The sequence below is a fragment of the Trachypithecus francoisi genome, unplaced genomic scaffold, assembly GCF_009764315.1.
Source record: "Trachypithecus francoisi isolate TF-2019V2 unplaced genomic scaffold, Tfra_2.0 Lachesis_group1, whole genome shotgun sequence".
Lineage (NCBI taxonomy): Eukaryota > Metazoa > Chordata > Mammalia > Primates > Cercopithecidae > Trachypithecus > Trachypithecus francoisi.
Genome location: NW_022681454.1, coordinates 158,632,308 through 158,651,241, shown reverse-complemented (window position 1 = coordinate 158,651,241; position 18,934 = coordinate 158,632,308). Strand labels below are relative to the sequence as shown.

General features: G+C 44.6%; 1 protein-coding gene across 1 annotated transcript; it reads right to left on the bottom strand.

Moving 5' to 3' along the window:
* Positions 1–910: 910 nt before the first annotated feature.
* TRIM60 (tripartite motif containing 60) lies at positions 911–10,823 on the bottom strand. The gene is made up of 3 exons (XM_033213302.1): positions 10,712–10,823; positions 3,444–3,495; positions 911–2,596 (listed from the first exon to the last, which is right to left on the bottom strand). The coding sequence occupies exon 3, from the start codon at positions 2,590–2,592 to the stop codon at positions 1,177–1,179; it is 1,416 nt and encodes a 471-aa protein (XP_033069193.1). The 5' UTR covers positions 2,593–2,596; positions 3,444–3,495; positions 10,712–10,823; the 3' UTR covers positions 911–1,176.
* Between the last annotated feature and the right edge of the window lie 8,111 nt (positions 10,824–18,934).

Here is an 18,934-nt window from a genome sequence, read left to right as displayed (position 1 = left end):
GAAACACTGAGTGCTGCCATGACACCCAAGTGGAAAATTCCACACCTGACACTTTTGCTTTCTGAGGGTTCAATGTACACAAACTTTGTTTCGTGTAATTACCTGCAGGCTGTGTGTATAAAATGAATTTTTTCTTTCAAATTGTGTCCTATCCCCAAGATATCTCATCGTGCGTAAGCAAATATTCCAAAATCCCCCCCAAAAATCTGAAAGCTGAAACACTTCTGGTTCCAAGCATTTTGGAAAACGGATACTAAACTAAGCTTTGATTAGTCAGTAAAATAAACAAAGTTCAAACACTAGGGCTACAAAAGATCTTAAAGGATTATGAAAAACAGTGGTATCCAAGCATCAAGAATCAGACTGATATCAGACTTGTCAAAACCATCAAGTTTTAAAAATTAAAATGATTCCAAATAGTCTCTTTCACTGCCACCCAAATGTGGGAAAAGTCATTTGCAAACTTGTAGTCTGACAAACTTTACAATGCTGCAACATTTGGGTTGATGATACCCCAAAATGAAAAGATAAAGAGGAAAACAGAGGCTTAAACCAAGAAAGAAGCCAAGAGTAGAGGTCAGTTCCTAGAATGGTAGTGACTGGAAGTAGTCATGAGTGTAGTTGGTGTAGATTGGCAGGTGATATACAGAAAGAGAAAAAGAGCTGTTAGAGATTACTTATGGACTGTGCACAGGTAAGTATATGTGGGGAAAGGATTTAAACAAAGTGAAATCCTCATTAAGCACAAAAATAAGCCAATTGTTTCAACTGACACACACAAAAGAACAGAAACAAATTATGAGAAATAGGGAGGTAAACAGAATAATCCACTAAAAAGAAAGGTATGTGACAAGTATGATATTCATATAATGTATGAAACTTTAAATAATTGGCTTAACTAAAAAAAAAATTATAGGCAATTTGAAAACATTTTATTGGACATATTAAGTAACATAATTCTAAAATATTTTATCTTAGAAATCAAAGCATTTGACAATTATATTCATAGACTAAATATATGAAAGTGGCATTATGAACATCTTTTTATAGTTGCCAAAAATTTAGGAGAAAAATCAACTCTGGTTTTCAGTGGTAAAACTTAAAATTCCAGAAATGAGATTAAATTTACTGGCTAAGTTACCTACAAAAACTGAAACAAACTCATTTACCAGTTCCTTATCTTTCAGAATCTGATACTGAGCAGATTTTAAGAGGTTCGGAATCTGTTCCAGTATAGAAATAAGGCCAAAGGGCTTCTGTGAAAGAATCATTAAAAGTATAGAGAACAGACCTATCATTCATATTATAAAAGGAAAGATCGCCCAATTCATAGTCCAGAAAAATACCAATCTTACTGGGTTTTACTACTGGCAGAAGCTGGGTTGTCTTAGGACCTGACGCAACATAACCCCTCTTTATATATCGCCCAATTGCCCAGAATCCACCCAGAACTGATGGCTGATCCTGCCAGTTCCTAAGAAGACAGTCTTGACACACACCCAATATCCATTTAGGTTTGTTTCCCACTTCTACCTCCCAGTAATGTCGGCCAGAACTAAATCGCTGAGAGCCTAGGACAGCAGGGCAGACATAAAATCTCTTTGGGTTATAACAAATGTTTGGTTTTGTTCTTCCATATCGCACAGCTTTTCTATCCTCAGAGACAGTAAGTTGAGGATGTGCTGTGTCAAGATCTAGGATCACATCTACTTGAAATGGCTTGATAATTCTGTCCAAGCCAGAATATTGAGGAGGAAGACTGAAACCATATTTTGTTAATCTAAATGAAAAGAGTTCAGGACGTTTTAGATTTTGATAACTGTGGTGCACACTCTTAACATGTGTCAGTAATTCCAGGTTTGACTGCGTGGACTTGCCCTCTACCTCCCTCAGTAGATGTTTTAACGTGGAAACATAATCTGAAAATTTTACAAGGTTTTCATTTAGTTTTTCTAAAATGTTCATCTCTTCATCTTGTATCTGCCTAAGAATAGTCTCTTGCTCGTTCTGTAAAAACAATCTAATTTGCTCAAACTCACAATTTATTTCTTCCCTCTTATATTCTACCTTCTTCTTCAGCTCCACTGATTTGCTGCCTTGCAGAATTAGCACTTTTTCAACTCGTTCTATATTCTTCTTCAAGGGTTCAATGCTACCTTCTAGAATTTCTCTGTGATAAGAGGCAGCTTTCTTAATAGGGCAAATGTAGTGCTTCTGGTGTTTAGTGGAGAAACTGCACTGTGTACATAAGGTCTCTAGATCCTTCAAACAGAAGAGGGTCAGAAACTGATTGTGTTTTTCACACACGGCATTCTCTTTCTGCCTCTTTCTCTTGCTCCTCCTAATATAGAGTTGTTTAGCAATTTCAGTCAAATTACGGAGCTGGGGGTTCCTCCTGAAGCTCTTGTATGGAAAGCAAAAACGGCAGACAGGACAGGGAAAGGTATCATCTAGATCTTTCCAGGATACATTGAGGCAGGAGCAACAGAAGTTGTGCCCACAGTTGATGGTCACTGGGTCTTTCAAGTACTCCAAACAGATGGGACAGCTAGACTCCTCTTGGAGGTTCACCAGAGCCGTCACGAGTTCCATCGAGCTGCGAACAAAGGTAGTGCGTAAGGTAAGCTCCCTCTGGTCAGGGTGAAGGAACTGTGAAAAGGAAGTTGGGCTGAACTTGTCCGGCTTCCGTAGAGCGCAAACCCACTGAGAAGTGGATACCCCCTCCCGAACCTTGTAGATTGATCAGGTTTAGGCTTCACTGGCCTGGCATGCTGATGGCACCCACTGGAGTCTTGTTTAGTCCCCTGCTCGTTCGCTTGGAGGATAATAATTCAAAGCTTACAGCTCTATTATAGATGAGCCCATCTGAATCTACCTGTAATGATTTTCTTCTTCAATAAACTAGCCAAAGGTTATAATACAGCAGTCATTCCTGTGGATGAGAAAAGATTTTTAATTTCAAAATCTCCTGGATTTGGAATCACAATATAATAATTGGTTCAGGCAAAAATCATCACTAACTGTAAAAACTACTGGGTAAAATGTTATGGGGGAATGATATTCACATTCTCAGGCCGGGCGCGGTGGCTCAAGCCTGTAATCCCAGCACTTTGGGAGGCCGAGACGGGCGGATCACGAGGTCAGGAGATCGAGACCATCCTGACTAACACGGTGAAACCCCGTCTCTACTAAAAAAAAACACAAAAACTAGCCGGGCGAGGTGGCGGGCGCCTGTAGTCCCAGCTACTCGGGAGGCTGAGGCAGGAGAATGGCGTAAACCCGGGAGGCGGAGCTTGCAGTGAGCTGAGATCCGGCCACTGCACTCCAGTCCGGGCGACAGAGCGAGACTCCGCCTCAAAAAAAAAAAAAAAAAAAAAAGATATTCACATTCTCAAAATTTTACTCTAGGATTATATTTTAATTACAAAGAGAAAAATAAGTACCTTTATAATGTAGAGAATACCACCTTAGCCAATGATGGGGCAAACTGATGACCTGCAATGGGGAGCAAAGCATTACCATCTATGGAGAACTTGTGCAGAATATATATATAAAATACATAAGATTCTATTATAAGTAACTGTGTATTACATATAAAATTCTATTATATATAACATACAATTGTTATTATTTTTTGAGATGGAGTTTCACTGTCACCCAGGCTGGAGTGCAATGGCACAATCTTGGTTCACTGCAACCTCTGCCTGCTAGGTTCAAGTGATTCTCCTGCCTCAGGCTCCCAAGTAGCTGGGATTAAGGCACCTGCCACCACGCCTGGCTACATTTTTGTAGTTTTGTTAGCGACGGGGTTTCACGCTGGCCTCGAACTCCTGACCTCATGTGATCTGCCTGCCTCAGCCTCCCAAAGTGCTGGAATTACAGGTGTGAGCCAGTGCACCTGACCTATAAAATTATATATAAAAATGTATGTATGTATATATAACAGTGAAGAAATCCAAATCATACAAGATTCAACATGAAAATGGTTCTCAACAGCACAAGATAACAGTGCTGGGGAAAAAAAGCAGGGTTTTTTTTTCAGACAGGATCTTGCTGTGTCTCCCAAGCCAGAGTGCAGTGGTATGACCATGGTTCTCTGCAGCCTCAGCCTGCAGAGTAACCGTGACCACAGGCTTGTGCCACCAGGCCCAGTTAATTTTTAAAATATTTTGTAGAGATGGGGGTCTCTCTATGTTGGCCAGGGTGGTTTTGAACAATTCTCCCACCTTGGCCTCCCAAAGTGCTGGGAGTATAGGTGACAGCCCCTATGCCCAGCCTGTTTCCTTACATATGAGGAAAAACAAACGAACAAAAAAAGCAATTAATTCTCTTAGCTTAGATTCTAGACTGAGAAAAAAAAAGTTGTAATAAAGTGGATAGTATAGGACAAAGTGAAAAAATGGAGGGTGTACTCTTTATTAGATATTAGTAATACATCAAAGTTAAGCTTCCTGAATTTCCTAACTGCAACATAGCTACAAAAGAAAATGTCCTCATTCTTAGGAAATACATGCTTAAATATTGACTGGTGAAGGGGTCATGATCCTTATAAACACCTCTCTTTTCCTTCAGGTCACCTCACAACTCCTATCTGCTGCTCATCCATCTGACTGCCTCCCACCCCACCCTCTAGTCTCTCATTATCCCATCTCTTTCCCTTCACAGAACTCAGTCATAATCTGAGATTGTTTTCTTCGGGTATTTTTTTCTCCTTTGGCCTTAGCTGGTGAATGAGATAGACTGGAAGTGGGTACTTGGTCTACCTTATTCATAGGGAGGTAGTAGAAAATCAGTAAAGACCTTCAAGAAAGTGAATCATGAACAGGTGGATACATGAATGAATAAAATCCAAAAATAATACAAATAGAGAATAATGTCAATGTTATAAAACATAAAATTTAGGTTGGGAGACTGTTCAAAATTAAAAGAGAGCCCCACTGCACTCAGCCCATTTCAGAATGATTCTAGTATGAATAGAATCATTCATCTTAGATTTAATGAAACAGGAGCTGGGCGCATTGGCTCACACCTGTAATCCCAGCACTTTGGGAGGCCAAGGCAGGCGGATCACTGGAGGTCAGGAGTTCAAGATCAGTCTGGCCAACATGGTGAAACCCCATCTCTACTAAAAATACAAAAATTAATTGGGCATGGTGGTGCTTGTCTCTAGTCCCAGCTACTTGGGAGGCTGAGGTGGGAGAATCACTTGAATCTAGGAGGTGAGGTTGCAGTGAACCGAGATCACAGCACTGCACTCCAGCCCTGGCAACAGAGCGAGACTTAGCAAAACAAACAAACAAAAAGTATAATGATCTGATAGCCTTATCCAAAGTCCTAATACTAACTGGTGTGACTACTGGTGTGATACTAAATCACTAAGCACACTGTTTGTTTTGTGTGTGTGTGTGTTTGTGTGTGTGTGTGTGTGTGTGTGTGTGTGAGACAGAGTTTTGCTCTCGTTGCCCAGGCTGGAGTGCAATGGCGCAGTCTCGGCTCACTGCAACCTCTGCCTCCGCCTCCCAGGTTCAAGCAATTCTCCTGCCTCAGCCTCAAGTAGCTGGGACTACAGGTGCACACCACCACACCCAGCTAATTTTTGTATTTTTAGTAGAGATGGGGTCTCACCATGTTGGCCAGGCTGATCTCGAACTCCTGACCTCAGGTGATCCACCCACCTCAGCCTCCCAAAGTGCTGGGAACTGGGATTACAGGCGTGAGCCACCATGCCCAGTCTCTCTTTTTTTTTTTTTTGAGACAGAGTCTCACTCTTGTCTCCCAGGCTGGAGTGCAATGGCATGATCTCAGCTCACTGCAACCTCTGCCTCCCAGGTTCAAGCAATTCCCCTGCCTCAGCCTCCCCAGTACCTGGGATTATAGGTGCCTGCCACCATGCCCGGCTAATTTTTGTTTTTTTTTTTTGAGACGGAGTCTGGCTCTGTCGCCCAGGCTGGAGTGCAGTGGCCGGATCTCAGCTCACTGCAAGCTCCGCCTCCCGGGTTCACGCCATTCTCCTGCCTCAGCCTCCCGAGTAGCTGGGACTACAGGCGCCCGCCTCGTCGCCCGGCTAGTTTTTTGTATTCTTTTTTTTTTTTTTTTTTTTGAGACGGAGTCTCGCTCTGTCGCCGGGCTGGAGTGCAGTGGCGCGATCTCGGCTCACTGCAAGCTCCGCCTCCCGGGTTCACGCCATTCTCCTGCCTCAGCCTCCCGAGTAGCTGGGACTACAGGCGCCCGCCACTTCGCCCGGCTAGTTTTTGTATTTTTAGTAGAGACGGGGTTTCACTGTATTAGCCAGGAGGGTCTCGATCTCCTGACCTCGTGATCCGCCCGTCTCGGCCTCCCAAAGTGCTGGGATTACAGGCTTGAGCCACCGCGCCCGGCCTGTTTTTTGTATTCTTTAGTAGAGACGGGGTTTCACCGTATTAGCCAGGGTGGTCTCGATCTCCTGACCTTGTGATCCACCCGTCTCGGCCTCCCAAAGTGCTGGGATTACAGGCTTGAGCCACCGCGCCCGGCCTAATTTTTGTATTTTTAGTAGAGACGGGGTTTCGCCATGTTGGCCGGGCTGGTCTTGAACTCCTGACCTCAAGTGATCTGCCTGCCTCAGTCTCTCAAAGTGAGACAGATGAGAAAGTCTCTACAGATGTGAGCCACCACGCCCGGCCCAAGCACATCATCTTTTCTTCACATTCACATTAGTGCATAGTCTTGAAAACCTTTATTCAAGTGCTTCATATAGCGTTCTGTTTAACCTATCCAGATGGATATCCACAAATCGCTACTATATCAAATAGTCTAACGAGGGGAATTAAGATTTTTAAACTTTTTTAAAAAAAACACATAAGATAGGCCGGGCGCGGTGGCTCAAGCCTGTAATCCCAGCACTTTGGGAGGCCGAGGCGGGCGGATCACAAGGTCAGGAGATCGAGACCATCCTGGCTAACACGGTGAAACCCCGTCTCTACTAAAAATACAAAAAACTAGCCGGGCGAGGTGGCGGGCGCCTGTAGTCCCAGCTACTCAGGAGGCTGAGGCAGGAGAATGGCGTGAACCCGGGAGGCGGAGATTGCGGTGAGCTGAGATCCGGCCACTGCACTCCACCTTGGGCGACAGAGCGAGACTCCGTCTCAAAAAAAAAAAAAAAAAACACACATAAGATGATGTAAACCGATATCACACAAATTATTAGGTAGCAGTCTCTAATGGGATGGGTGTTTCACTCCAACATTCACTTACCTAGATCTATGTCATTGATCAACTAACTTAATTTCTCTGAGTTTGTTTCTAGCCCAGGAGTTCAAGGCTTCAGTGAGTCATGACTGTGCCGTTGTACTCCAATCTGGATGACAGAGCGAGATGTCATCTCAAAATAATTAGGTTATAACCTCAATTAATACTACGCTGAGTCCTGCGGTCATTTTAGCAAATCACCAAACCCGGGGGTGGTCTTGGGGATACTAACACAGGTATTATTCCAAAATCTTATAAAATTTCCAAGTGAAAAGAACATTTAGAAATCTAGTCAAACTGCCTCCATTTATGTCTAAATTTCCAAGTGAAAAGAACATTTAGAAATCTAGTCAAACTGCCTCCATTTATGTCTTTAACTGTTGTAGTATATATATAGTGCTATTTTGGTCTAAAACTACTGTCTCTCTCACTGTTCCTTTTTTATTTTATTTATTTTTTTTTTTTGAGACGGAGTCTCGCTCTGTCGCCCAGGCTGGAGTGCAGTGGCGCGATCTCGGCTCACTGCAAGCTCCGAGTCCCGGGTTTACACCATTCTCCTGCCTCAGCCTCCCGAGTAGCTGGGACTACAGGCGCCCGCCTCGTCGCCCGGCCAGTTTTTGTATTTTTTAGTAGAGACGGGGTTTCACCGTGTAGACCAGGATGGTCTCGATCTTCTGACCTCGTGATCCACCCGTCTCGGCCTCCCAAAGTGCTGGGATTACAGGCTTGAGCCAACGCGCCCGGCCTCACTGTTCCTGATTAGAAAATGTGTTAACTACTTATAGCAGTAGTTGGGCCGAAAGTGTCATTTACATTCCAATTTTGAAGGGACAGTAAGGTATTATTACATGTTAAAAATTATAATATTTTTCAATAATAAGAAAGTAAAATAAAATAATAATGTGTCCTTTAACTCTTCCCACCTTCCAATTTAACATTCTCATAAATAACAATGTCATTGCATAGGCTCCTAATCCTTATTTTAACACACCATGTTTAATGGATGCTTTGGGGCTGGGTAAATTTGAAGAGGCAGTTTTAAGCACTCTGAACAAAGCTATACAGCCAATACATTGCAAAATATGACTGGAATTTTTTAAATTATAAGAAAGAACCACATTGCTGTAAAAAAGTGTATTTCATAGACGGGCGCAGTGGCTCATGCCTGTAATCCCAGAACTTTGGGAGGCCGAGAGGGGGTGGATCATGAGGTCAGGAGTTCAAGACCAGCCTGACCAACATGGTGAAACCCTGTCTCTACTAACAATACAAAAATTAGCCAGGTGTAGTGGCATGCACCTGTAATCCCAGCTCCTCGGGAAGCTGAGGCAGGAGAATTGCTTGAACCCAGGAGGTGGAGGTTGCAGTGAGCAGAGATCACGCCACTGCACTCCATCTTGGGCGACAGAGTGAGAATCCGTCTTAAAAAAAAAAAAAAAGTGTATTTCATTTAAAATAAAAAAGTTCAGGGAACATTCCTGCATAGATCCCGGAACTCAATGGTCTGTCCTTCCCCACACACTCCAGCTTTCCCCTACCCATCTTCCAGACTCAGGCAATGAAGTTCATAAAGAACAGCATCGTAAGCCGCTCTTCCCAGTCCGAGCTATAAACATTAGCCTACTATAGTAACTATCTTCTGATACCTGAAGACAGGGCCCCTGTCTCCCAGCATCTATGGGAGAGTTGGGGCCTGATTTCCTTAAGTGCCAGCGAGCAAACCCGGGTGTGTTTCATGTGACCCAACCACCCCTTTCCCACTTTTTGTAATTTTTTACTTCCCTGACTCTACAGAGCCCCTACTCACTACCTTCATTCCCCAGTTCCCCTTTGAAGCACTTGGTCACCTCTGTACAAATCACAGTTGAGTTCTGTTCATGCTGAATTATTCTCCCTATTGCAATAATACATTACTGATTAAAATCTGTCCTTAAGACTATCCAGTGTCTGGCTTTATTTTTGACATGCTCTGTCTCCTCAGTCAATTCCATAACTCTATAGTTTCCAAACACAAATCTAAATCTATAACCTTCTGATTTCCAATGGAATGGCTTTTCTTACTCTTTAAGTATTACAAGACTCACCAGCACCTGGACTTTACTCTTTTCCTGGCTCCACATATCGATCATACTGCAGATTATAGTTGATATTTTTATATTTATTTTTGTCAACCTTTGGTTAAGGACACTGGAGAGTACAGTTCACGGTCTGAATTCTTCCTTATTTTCCTCAAAACTGAATTACCAACTCAGATTCTTATGCTGGTGTACGGTGTGTGTTCAATAATTATTAGGCTAATAAATCAAACCTGCGGTAGATTCCCTACTCTCAAAATTCAATCTTTACTGCTTGAGATCTTGTCACATTAAAAAAGAAAAATTCAACCTCTATTACCTAATTTATTTTATTTTTTGAGACAGGCTCTCACTCTGTTGCCAAGGTTGGAGTGCAGTGGTGCGATCTCCATTCACTGCAACCTCTGCCTCTGGGCTCAAGTGATCCTTGCACCTAAGCCTCCTGAGCAGCTGGGACCACAGGCACGCCCCACCATGCTCAGATTTTTTTTTTTTTTTGTAGAGACAGGGGTCTCACTATGTTGCCCAGGCACTAGCGTGAGCTAGAACTCCTGGGTTCAAGAGATCCTCCCGCCCTGGCCTCCTCATGTTGGGGTTACAAGTGTGAGCCACCGCGCCTGGCTTCTACTTTGATTCTTGTGCTGGTCCATAGTGCAGGCTCAATGAATCAATTGAATCAAAGTGAATCAAATGAATCAAACCTGTGAGAGATTCCCAGATCTCGAGATTCAGCCTCTATTACTTTAGATGATATGAAACCTAAGTGAGCCTAAACTTTCTCATCCCTAGCAGTTTCTTAACAGCCAGATCCTTGTGAGGACGGAAGGAGACGAAATCCGCCAGAGAAGTGCTGGCGCTGTAGGGTGCTAGATCCTTCCTTAACGCTCCAACTATAATTTTTAGAGATCACGTGGCCACTTCCCAAACTGGTGTTCAGATCAGAATCTTCATCAAAGTTCAATCATCGGGGTCCCACCGCCTCCGCGGCTAAAACAGAATCCGTCCGAGCACGGTGGCTCACGCCTGTAATCCCAGCACTTTGTAAGGCCGAAGCGGGCGGATCACCTGAAGTCGGAAGTTCGACACCAGCCTGGCCAACATGGAGAAACCCCGTCTCTACTAAAAATACAAAAAATTAGCCGGGTGTGGGAGGTTGAGACAGGAGAATCGCTTGCATCCGGAAGGTGGAGGTTGCAGTGAGCCGAGATCGCGCCACTGCACTCCAGCCTGGGCGACTAAGCAAGACTCCGTCTCAAAAACAAAAAAAAAGGATCCACAGTCTGAGCTCAGTCTCGGACAGGTCGCGACTCCGAGGTGTGGGCACAGCTGATATTCAGGAAGCCCCTGCCCAGTTAAGGAGGCCTCCCGCCAGGCCTTACTGCGCCTTTCCTGCGGCCCTCCCAGCTTACCTGGAGCAGCTGGGCCGGCGGTTCAGGCCTGATGCCGTGCAGGACCCGTGGAACCCCGCGGGACGCAGAACGGAACCCCCACACAACCATGGGCGCCTTGGTTTTCGAGTTTCGAGTGCACAATTGACCGGCGCGGTGGTTGGCTGCTCCATCGGAAGTGGGCGGGAAGGGCCTGAGCATGCTCAATGCCCCAGGGTGCAGGGAGAGGGGAAGATTCTGAGGAGAGCCTGTGGCGGCTCCCTCCGTCCTGGGGGCCCTGATGGCTTCAGCGGGTCATTTAAATCACAATGGCCATCTTTTCAGATTTTTCATTCCTATGAGCAACTTTTTTTTTTTTTTTTTTTCTCTGAGACAGGGTCTGGTGCGGTCTCGGCTCACTATAGTCTCGACCATCCAGGCCCAAGCGATCCTCCCACCTTACAAGCGCGCGCCACCACGCCTGGCTGATTTTTGTATTTCTTTGGTGGAGGCTGGGTTTCGCCATGTTGCCCCGGCTGGTCTCGAACTCGGGCTCAGGCGATCCGCCTGCCTCGCTGTGAGCCACCTCGCCCGGCCAGGGTGGTTAGTGTTAACGTGCAAGAGGAATAATCAGCTCTTTGGATCAGTTTACGTCTCTGGTTGAGAGGCTGCGTAGTTACTACCCTGGAGATTAGACCCCACCCTACCAACTCCGACTCACCAAGGTCTCTCCTGAGGAACTGATATTTAAAGTAGATTTTAAGGGACGAGTATGAGTTTGTTGGACGAACTTGAGGATAAAATCTTCAAGGCTGAAAGATTAGTAATTGTGAGGAACCTCAAGTCTTATAACTTGGTAAATAAGACACTGAAAGAGGCTAATATTTGCAGAAGAATTCATAGAATTGGCATAGCAGTTTTTTGTTTTTTTTTTTTCGAGACGGAGTCTCTGTCACCCAGACTGGAGTGCAGTGGCGCGATCTCGGCTCACTGCAAGCTCCGCCTCCCGGGTTCAGGCCATTCTCCTGCCTCAGCTTCCCGAGTAGCTGGCACTACAGGCTCCCGCCACCGTGCCTGGCTAATTTTTTCTATTTTTTAGTAGAGACGGGGTTTCACCGTGTTAGCCAGGGTGGTCTCCATCTTCTGACGTCGTGATCCGCCTGCCTCGGCCACCCAAAGTGCTGGGATTACAGGCGTGAGCCACCGCGCCCGGCCGGCGCACTTTTCTGTTTAAAACTTAGGGCTACTTGGCCAGGCGCGGTGGTTCACGCACTTTGGGAGGCCAAGACTTGCGGATCAGCTGAGGTCGGGAGTTCAAGACGAGCCTGGCCAACGTGGCGAAACCCCATCTCTACTAAAAATACAAAAAATTAGCCGGGCATGGTGGTGCATCCCTGTAATCCCAGCTACTCGAGAAGCTGAGGCAGGAGAATCACTTGGACAGGGGAGGCGGAGGTTGCAGTGAGCCGAGATTGGGCCACTGCACTCCAGCCTGGGCAATAGAGTGGGACTCAATCTCAAAAAAATAAAACAATAAAATAAAATAAATAAGTAAATAAAAAAACTTAGGGCTACCTTCCCAGAAAAATACCCTCCTGTGATGAAGTCTGAGATTTGATGGAAGAGTGGGAAGTAGGAACAGGGGACAAGTGAAATCTTCATATCTTCACACCTTAGTGCAGAAGATGCAATCAGAGAGGATGATAAAGGCTGTAGTCAGGAGGACACTGACTGCATCTGGAGTCTGACCAATGTTAGGAAGGAAAGGAAACTCTAAAGGCCTAAGGCTGAATGGGGCCAGATTCCACCATAACATTAAACCAAAGGCTGGGCGGGTGGTTCAAGCCTGTAATCCCAGCACTTTGGAAGACCGAATGGAGAGGGTCGTTTGAGGCCCAGAGTTCAAGACCAGCCCGAGTGACAGAGCGAGACTGACTGAAAACAGAAAAAGAAAAGACGGATTGTGTTGTGCTCCTGCCCTGGATGGAGGACCACGAATCTGTTCTGCAAGGACATAAGGAGCTCACAATCCTCAGTGAACCCCTGACTGGTGCACACAGGGCATCTCTGAGCCTCTGCTGGGAACAGAATATCTCAGTGAGAATCACCTTAGGGGTACAGGTGAGGAAGACTCAGTGAAAGGCATGGAGCCTTCAGCAGGACCTAAGCTGGGGGTAGCCACATGGGAAAGAACCTTGCTGGCTTACATATTTTAATTTTTAGCAATACGTATGTACTTTAGAAACATATTTTAATACATATTTAAAATTTTATATAATTATAAACATTTTTATTGTATTATAGTAGCATGATATGTATATATTATATATAAATGTTTCACATGAAATGTATATATTACCTATAAATGTTTAATGAAAATTAAAATTTTTCTTATGGTATTATGTTAACATATATATATATATATATATACACATAAACATGTACGGTTCACTTTTTACTTTTAAATCTTCAGTGAGGAAGTTCTTTTTTTTTTTTTTTTTTTTGAGACGGAGTCTTGCTCTGTCACCCGGGCTGGAGTGCGGTGGCCGGATCTCAGCTCACTGCAAGCTCCGCCTCCCGGGTTCACGCCATTCTCCTGCCTCAGCCTCCTGAGTAGCTGGGACTACAGGCGCCCGCCACCTCGCCCGGCTAGTTTTTTGTATTTTTAGTAGAGACGGGGTTTCACCGTGTTAGCCAGGATGGTCTCGATCTCCTGACCTCGTGATCCGCCCGTCTCGGCCTCCCAAAGTGCTGGGATTACAGGCTTGAGCCACCGCGCCCGGCCGGAAGTTCTTTTTTTATCATATGGGAATTGAAGAATTATACTTCTTCGAAAAAACTTTATGCCAATTTACTTGTGGTCCCTTTAATTTTGTCAAAGGTGCTCCCTATAAACAGAATATCTATCATTACAGTCAGCAGAAGCAAGAGAAACAAAAAAATTCTTTGGAATATCTTGAATCTGTGCCACACTATACTCCTATTATTACAAAAATCGGCCGGGCCTGGTGGCTCAAGCCTGTAATCCCAGCACTTTGGGAGGCTGAGACGGGCGGATCACGAGATCAGGAGATCGAGACCATCCTGGCTAACACAGTGAAACCCCGTCTCTACTAAAAAATACAAAAAAAACCCCAAAAAACTACCCGGGCGAGGTGGCGGGCGCCTGTAGTCCCAGCTACTTGGGAGGCTGAGGCAGGAGAATGGCATAAACCCGGAAGGCGGAGCTTGCAGTGAGCCAAGATCCGGCCACTGCACTCCAGCCTGGGCAACAGAGCGAGACTCCGTCTCAAAAAAAAAAAAAAGAAAAAATCTATATTCATATTTGTCCTTACATTAAATTAAAAGACATTGATAGCACTATTAGCAATAATTTTTATATAATCATCAGACATCTACCTTTTCAAATTGAATTATAATATTTGATAAAAGTATGTACCTGAAATTAGAACCTAATTAGGCGAACATTTTGTATTTGATTAGTTTGACTTTTAAATCTACATAGATCCCTAAGTTTCTCCTGCATGTTTTTATTTTCTTGCTTTTCTTGATGGAAGAAACATGGTGGAATATTTCTGTATTTGCCAAGAGTTCAGATTTTACTAAATGATCTCTTTGTTTTTTGAGATGGAGTTTCGTTCTTGTTGCCCAGGCTGGAGTGCAACCGGCTCACTGCAAACTCCACCTTCTGGGTTCAAGCAATTCTTCTGCCTCAGCCTCCTGAGTAGCTGGGATTACAGGCATGCACCACCATGTCTGGCTAATTTTTTTTTTTTTTTTTCAGTAGAGAAGGGGTTTCTCCATGTTGGTCAGGCTGGTCTCGAACTCCCGACCTCAGGTGATCCACCCGCCTTGGCCTCCCAAAGTGCTGGGATTACAGGCATGAGCCACCGCATACAGCCTAGATTTTACTAATTGACCGCTGAGATGGTCCTTAGTAGTTTTCTCTGTCTAGGTTATTTGACAGAGCGGGTTCATTACATTTGAGTTCAGTTTTTTTGGTGAAACTATTTCTCAGTGTTGTGTTCTTTCTTCAAGAGGACTATAATGTCTGTTTTACTCACTTTTTATGATATTAGTTGAAACAGTGATTTGCCTAAATCTATTAATGAATTTGGGGTTGCAAAGTTGTGATGGTTTTGTCTTCTAAATAATTTTCATTATTAGTGAAATATAGCTTTAGTAGTAACTTTTCTTATCTTTTGAAAAACCTGAAGTACTGTTGATGTCAGGAAGGAAAAAAATCAGCTTTTAAAATCCTTTTAAACTGAGACTATCGTCTTGTCCACAGAAACAATAGAGTACCTTGCTCTTGGAGCTCTTTTCTTACCTAAAATACTCCAGAGCCTGCAGGGAAGGAGGCAAAAGTAATCTTGAGGAGGCAGTGTCTTTAGATACTGTGTATTTTCAGTAGAGATGGGGTTTCACCGTGTTAGCCAGGATGGTCTCCATCTCTTGACCTCGTGATCCACCTGCCTTGGCCTCCCAAAGTGTTAGGATTACAGGTGTGAGCCATTGCGCCTGGCCAACTATTTTCTACTTTTATAATGATCTGGTGTCCAAGAGCATTGAAACAGTTTGTCTAAATTTAGTTTTCTTGATCTCTCAGTAATTTGATATTGCTGACTGGTCTCAGACTGTATCTTGTCAGTTTGTTTAAGATATTACTACTTTTGGCCGGGCGCGGTGGCTCAAACCTGTAATCCCAGCACTTTGGGAGGCTGAGATGGGCGGATCACGAGGTCAGGAGATCGAGACCATCCTGGCTAACACGGTGAAACCCCGTCTCTACTAAAAAATGCAAAAACTAGCCGGGCGAGGTGGTGGGCGCCTGTAGTCCCAGCTACTCGGGAGGCTGAGGCAGGAGAATGGCGTAAAACCCAGGAGGCGGAGCTTGCAGTGAGCTGAGATCTGGCCACTGCACTCCAGCCTGGGCGACAGAGCGAGACTCCATCTCAAAAAAAAAAAAAAAAAAGATATTACTACTTTTTCCCCATTCAGTATCCTTAGATGGGGGTGATTCCCAGGTTTCTTTCTCTGGCTCTCCTTTCAGGTGACATCATTGGCTGTTTGTCCTAAGTCTCCTAGACAGAACACGCTCCACCAGACAGTTCACTCTTCATGACACTGCACTGATAGTCAAGGGAGACTTTGGTGGGGGGAGCTCATTTTGGCTTTCCCATGGGTTTAGAGTGCCTGCTATCAGAAAACTGCACCCTGGTGCAGTGGCTCATGTCTGTAATCCCAGCACTTTTGGGAGACCAAGGTGGGAGGATCCAGGAATTTGAGACCAGCCTGGGCAACATGGCAAGACCCCATTTCTACCCAAAATGCAAAGATTAGCCGGGTGTGGCCCTGCATGCCTGCAGTTCCAGTTACTTGGGAGGCTGAGATGGGAGGATCACTTGGGCCCAGGAGGTGGAGGTTGCAGTGAGCAGAGATGGTGCTACTGCACTCCAGCCTGGGAGACAGAGTGAGACCTTGTCTCAAAAATAATAATAAGAAAAAGAAAACTGACAGTCTGGAGAATAGAGAGGTAGCAAACTCTATGGGTTTTCGACTAACTACAGGTGTTATATCTGTCCTATCAGAGAGTAGGAAAAAGGTTTTCATCTGGTCAACAACACTAATATTGGGGTTCATGGATCCTCATTCAAAATTCGGTTCAGATATTGAGACTGATGATGCCACACACACACCAAAAGATTATGTTAAAAAATCTAACTGCCTGATTAGGCTTTGAGGGAGGAGTAGGACAGGTTTCTCTATCTGGCTTGAAATGGCTTGTGAGCAGGGAAACCAGCTGGTGGTTTTTATTTTATTTACAGGGTGGGAGTGAAACTGAGTGTTTCCATGTGTGTGAAGGGGCTTGTGTGGATTGACTTCTCACCTTCACCAAGAGTTTTCCTATTACGTGCCAAGATGTGGGGCAGAAGGAAAAAGACAAGGAGTGGTAAAATTTAAAAGCTGCCAGCAGTCACACATCATAGGATGTATTCAGATTCCTTTTTTTTTTTTTTTTTGAGACTGAGTCTTGCTCTATCGCCCAGGCTAGAGTACAGTAGCGCAATCTCGGCTCACTGAATTCTCTACCTCCTGATTTCAAGCGATTCCTCTCCTGAGTAGCTGGGACTACAGGCATGTGACACCATGCCTGGCTAATTTTTGTATTTTCAGTAGAGACAGGTTTCACCATGTTGGCCAGGCTGGTCTCAAACTCCTGACCTCAGGTGATCCACCTGCCTCCATCTCTCACTCTGCTGGGATTACAGGCATGAGCCAGTGTGCCTGGCTGGGGTTCTCTATTCCAATTACAGAAATGTGTTTGTTGAGACACTAAAAAATTATGATATAGATGAACTTGGTATAATACACAGTGTCACCATAGGATACTGTGAAAAGCAGATTGCTCTCTCATCCCACACCCAGACTTCTCTCCAGAGTTGCCATTCATAAGTTTCTTCCATATCATTCCGGGAAAATCTTATGGATATATCAGTATACAAGCAAAGAGACCCTTTTCAGTTTGTTTTCACACCAATGAGAGCAAGCTATATTCAGTGTTCTGCATTTTATTTTACTTCCCACCTTTGCCGGAGGGAGGAATCCTGGCTTATCAGCCAGCCTGGACGTGGAGCAGAAAGAGAAGAGAGAGGGGTCAGGATTAAAAGATGTCAGCAGTCAAACATCAAAAATAGAGTCACACTCTTTATTAGAAGTACCCGCCAAGAATATCGCAAGAGAATATATCATACACCACAGTCTTTCAGGTAGGATACTGTTGATCTTTGACTATTTTGATTGTAAGAGATATTGAAAAAGGTTGAAAGCAGAAATAAGGCATACATTTTTCTATAAACATGTCAGTCAGTGAAAACATGTATGATCCATTATTCAAATCAGAAAATAAACTATAAAATGAACCCTCTACCAACTAACTGGTCAGAGAAAGCCCAATCTGTTTGGCTGGGGCTAGATCCCATATGCTGCATGTTTCAGTAAGTTGCTGGAATTGCCAACATCCATTCTTTTCTTTTTTGTTTGTTTTTTTTTTTTTTTGAGACAGAGTTTTGCTCTTGTTGCCAAGGCTGGAGTGCAGTGGCATGATCTCAGCTCACTGCAACCTCTGTCTCCCGGGTTCAAGCCATTCTCCTGCCTCAGCCTCCCAAGTAGCTGGGACTACAGGCACACACCACCATGCCTGGCTAATTTTTGTGGTTTTAGTAGAGATGGGGTTTCACCATGTTGGTCAGACTGGTCTGGAACTCCTGACTTCAAAGTAATCCACCTGTCTCGGCCTCCCACAGTGCTGAGATTACAGGTGTGAGCCACTGCACCTGGTGCCAACATCCAATCTTGGTGATGGTGCTGTGTGAGCCTCTCTGAATAAAGACTCTACACACGGGCCGGGCGCGGTGGCTCAAGCCTGTAATCCCAGCACTTTGGGAGGCCGAGACGGGCGGATCACGAGGTCAGGAGATCGAGACCATCCTGGCTAACACGGTGAAACCCTGTCTCTACTAAAAATACAAAAACTAGCCCGGCGAGGTGGCGGGCGCCTGTAGTCCCAGCTACTCGGGAGGCTGAGGCAGGAGAATGGCGTAAACCCAGGAGGCGGAGCTTGCAGTGAGCTGAGATCTGGCCACTGCACTCCAGTCCCGGCGACAGAGCGAGACTCCGCCTCAAAAAAAAAAAAAAAGACTCTACACACACCAAAGGATCATACAGCTGTGCCTCTTTATTCTACCTGCCAAAATTCCTGCCAGTATTAAATCCTCAGACCCAAGACTGTGGAGAGTAAATGGCTTTGAAATTATTAGTAAAGATTCCTTGCTACAGATGTCACACTTTCTCTGTTTTCAAGGATAATAAATTTAGGATGGGTTGAGCATGGTGGCTCAAGCCAGTAGTCCCAGCAATTTGAGAGGCTGAGACGGGAGGAATACTTGAGGCCAGGAGTTTGAGACTAACCTGAGCAAGGTGGCAAAACCTTATCTCTACAAAGATACATGCATGTGTATATTCACTGCAGCACTATTCATAATAACAAAGAACCAACCCAAATGCCCATCAGTGACAGACTGGAGAAAGAAAATGTGGTACATATACACCATGGAATACTATGCAGACATAAAAAGAACGAGATCATATTCTTTGCAGGGACATGGATGGTGCTGGAAGTCATTATCCTGAGCAAACCAATGCAGGAACAGAAAACCAAACACCTCATGTTCTCACTTACAAGGGGAAGCTGAACAGTGAGAA

What these genes read in the sequence shown, in the direction of transcription:
- TRIM60 (XM_033213302.1), bottom strand. Translation starts at nt 2,592, where the DNA reads ATGGAACTCGTGACGGCTCTGGTGAACCTCCAAGAGGAGTCTAGCTGT.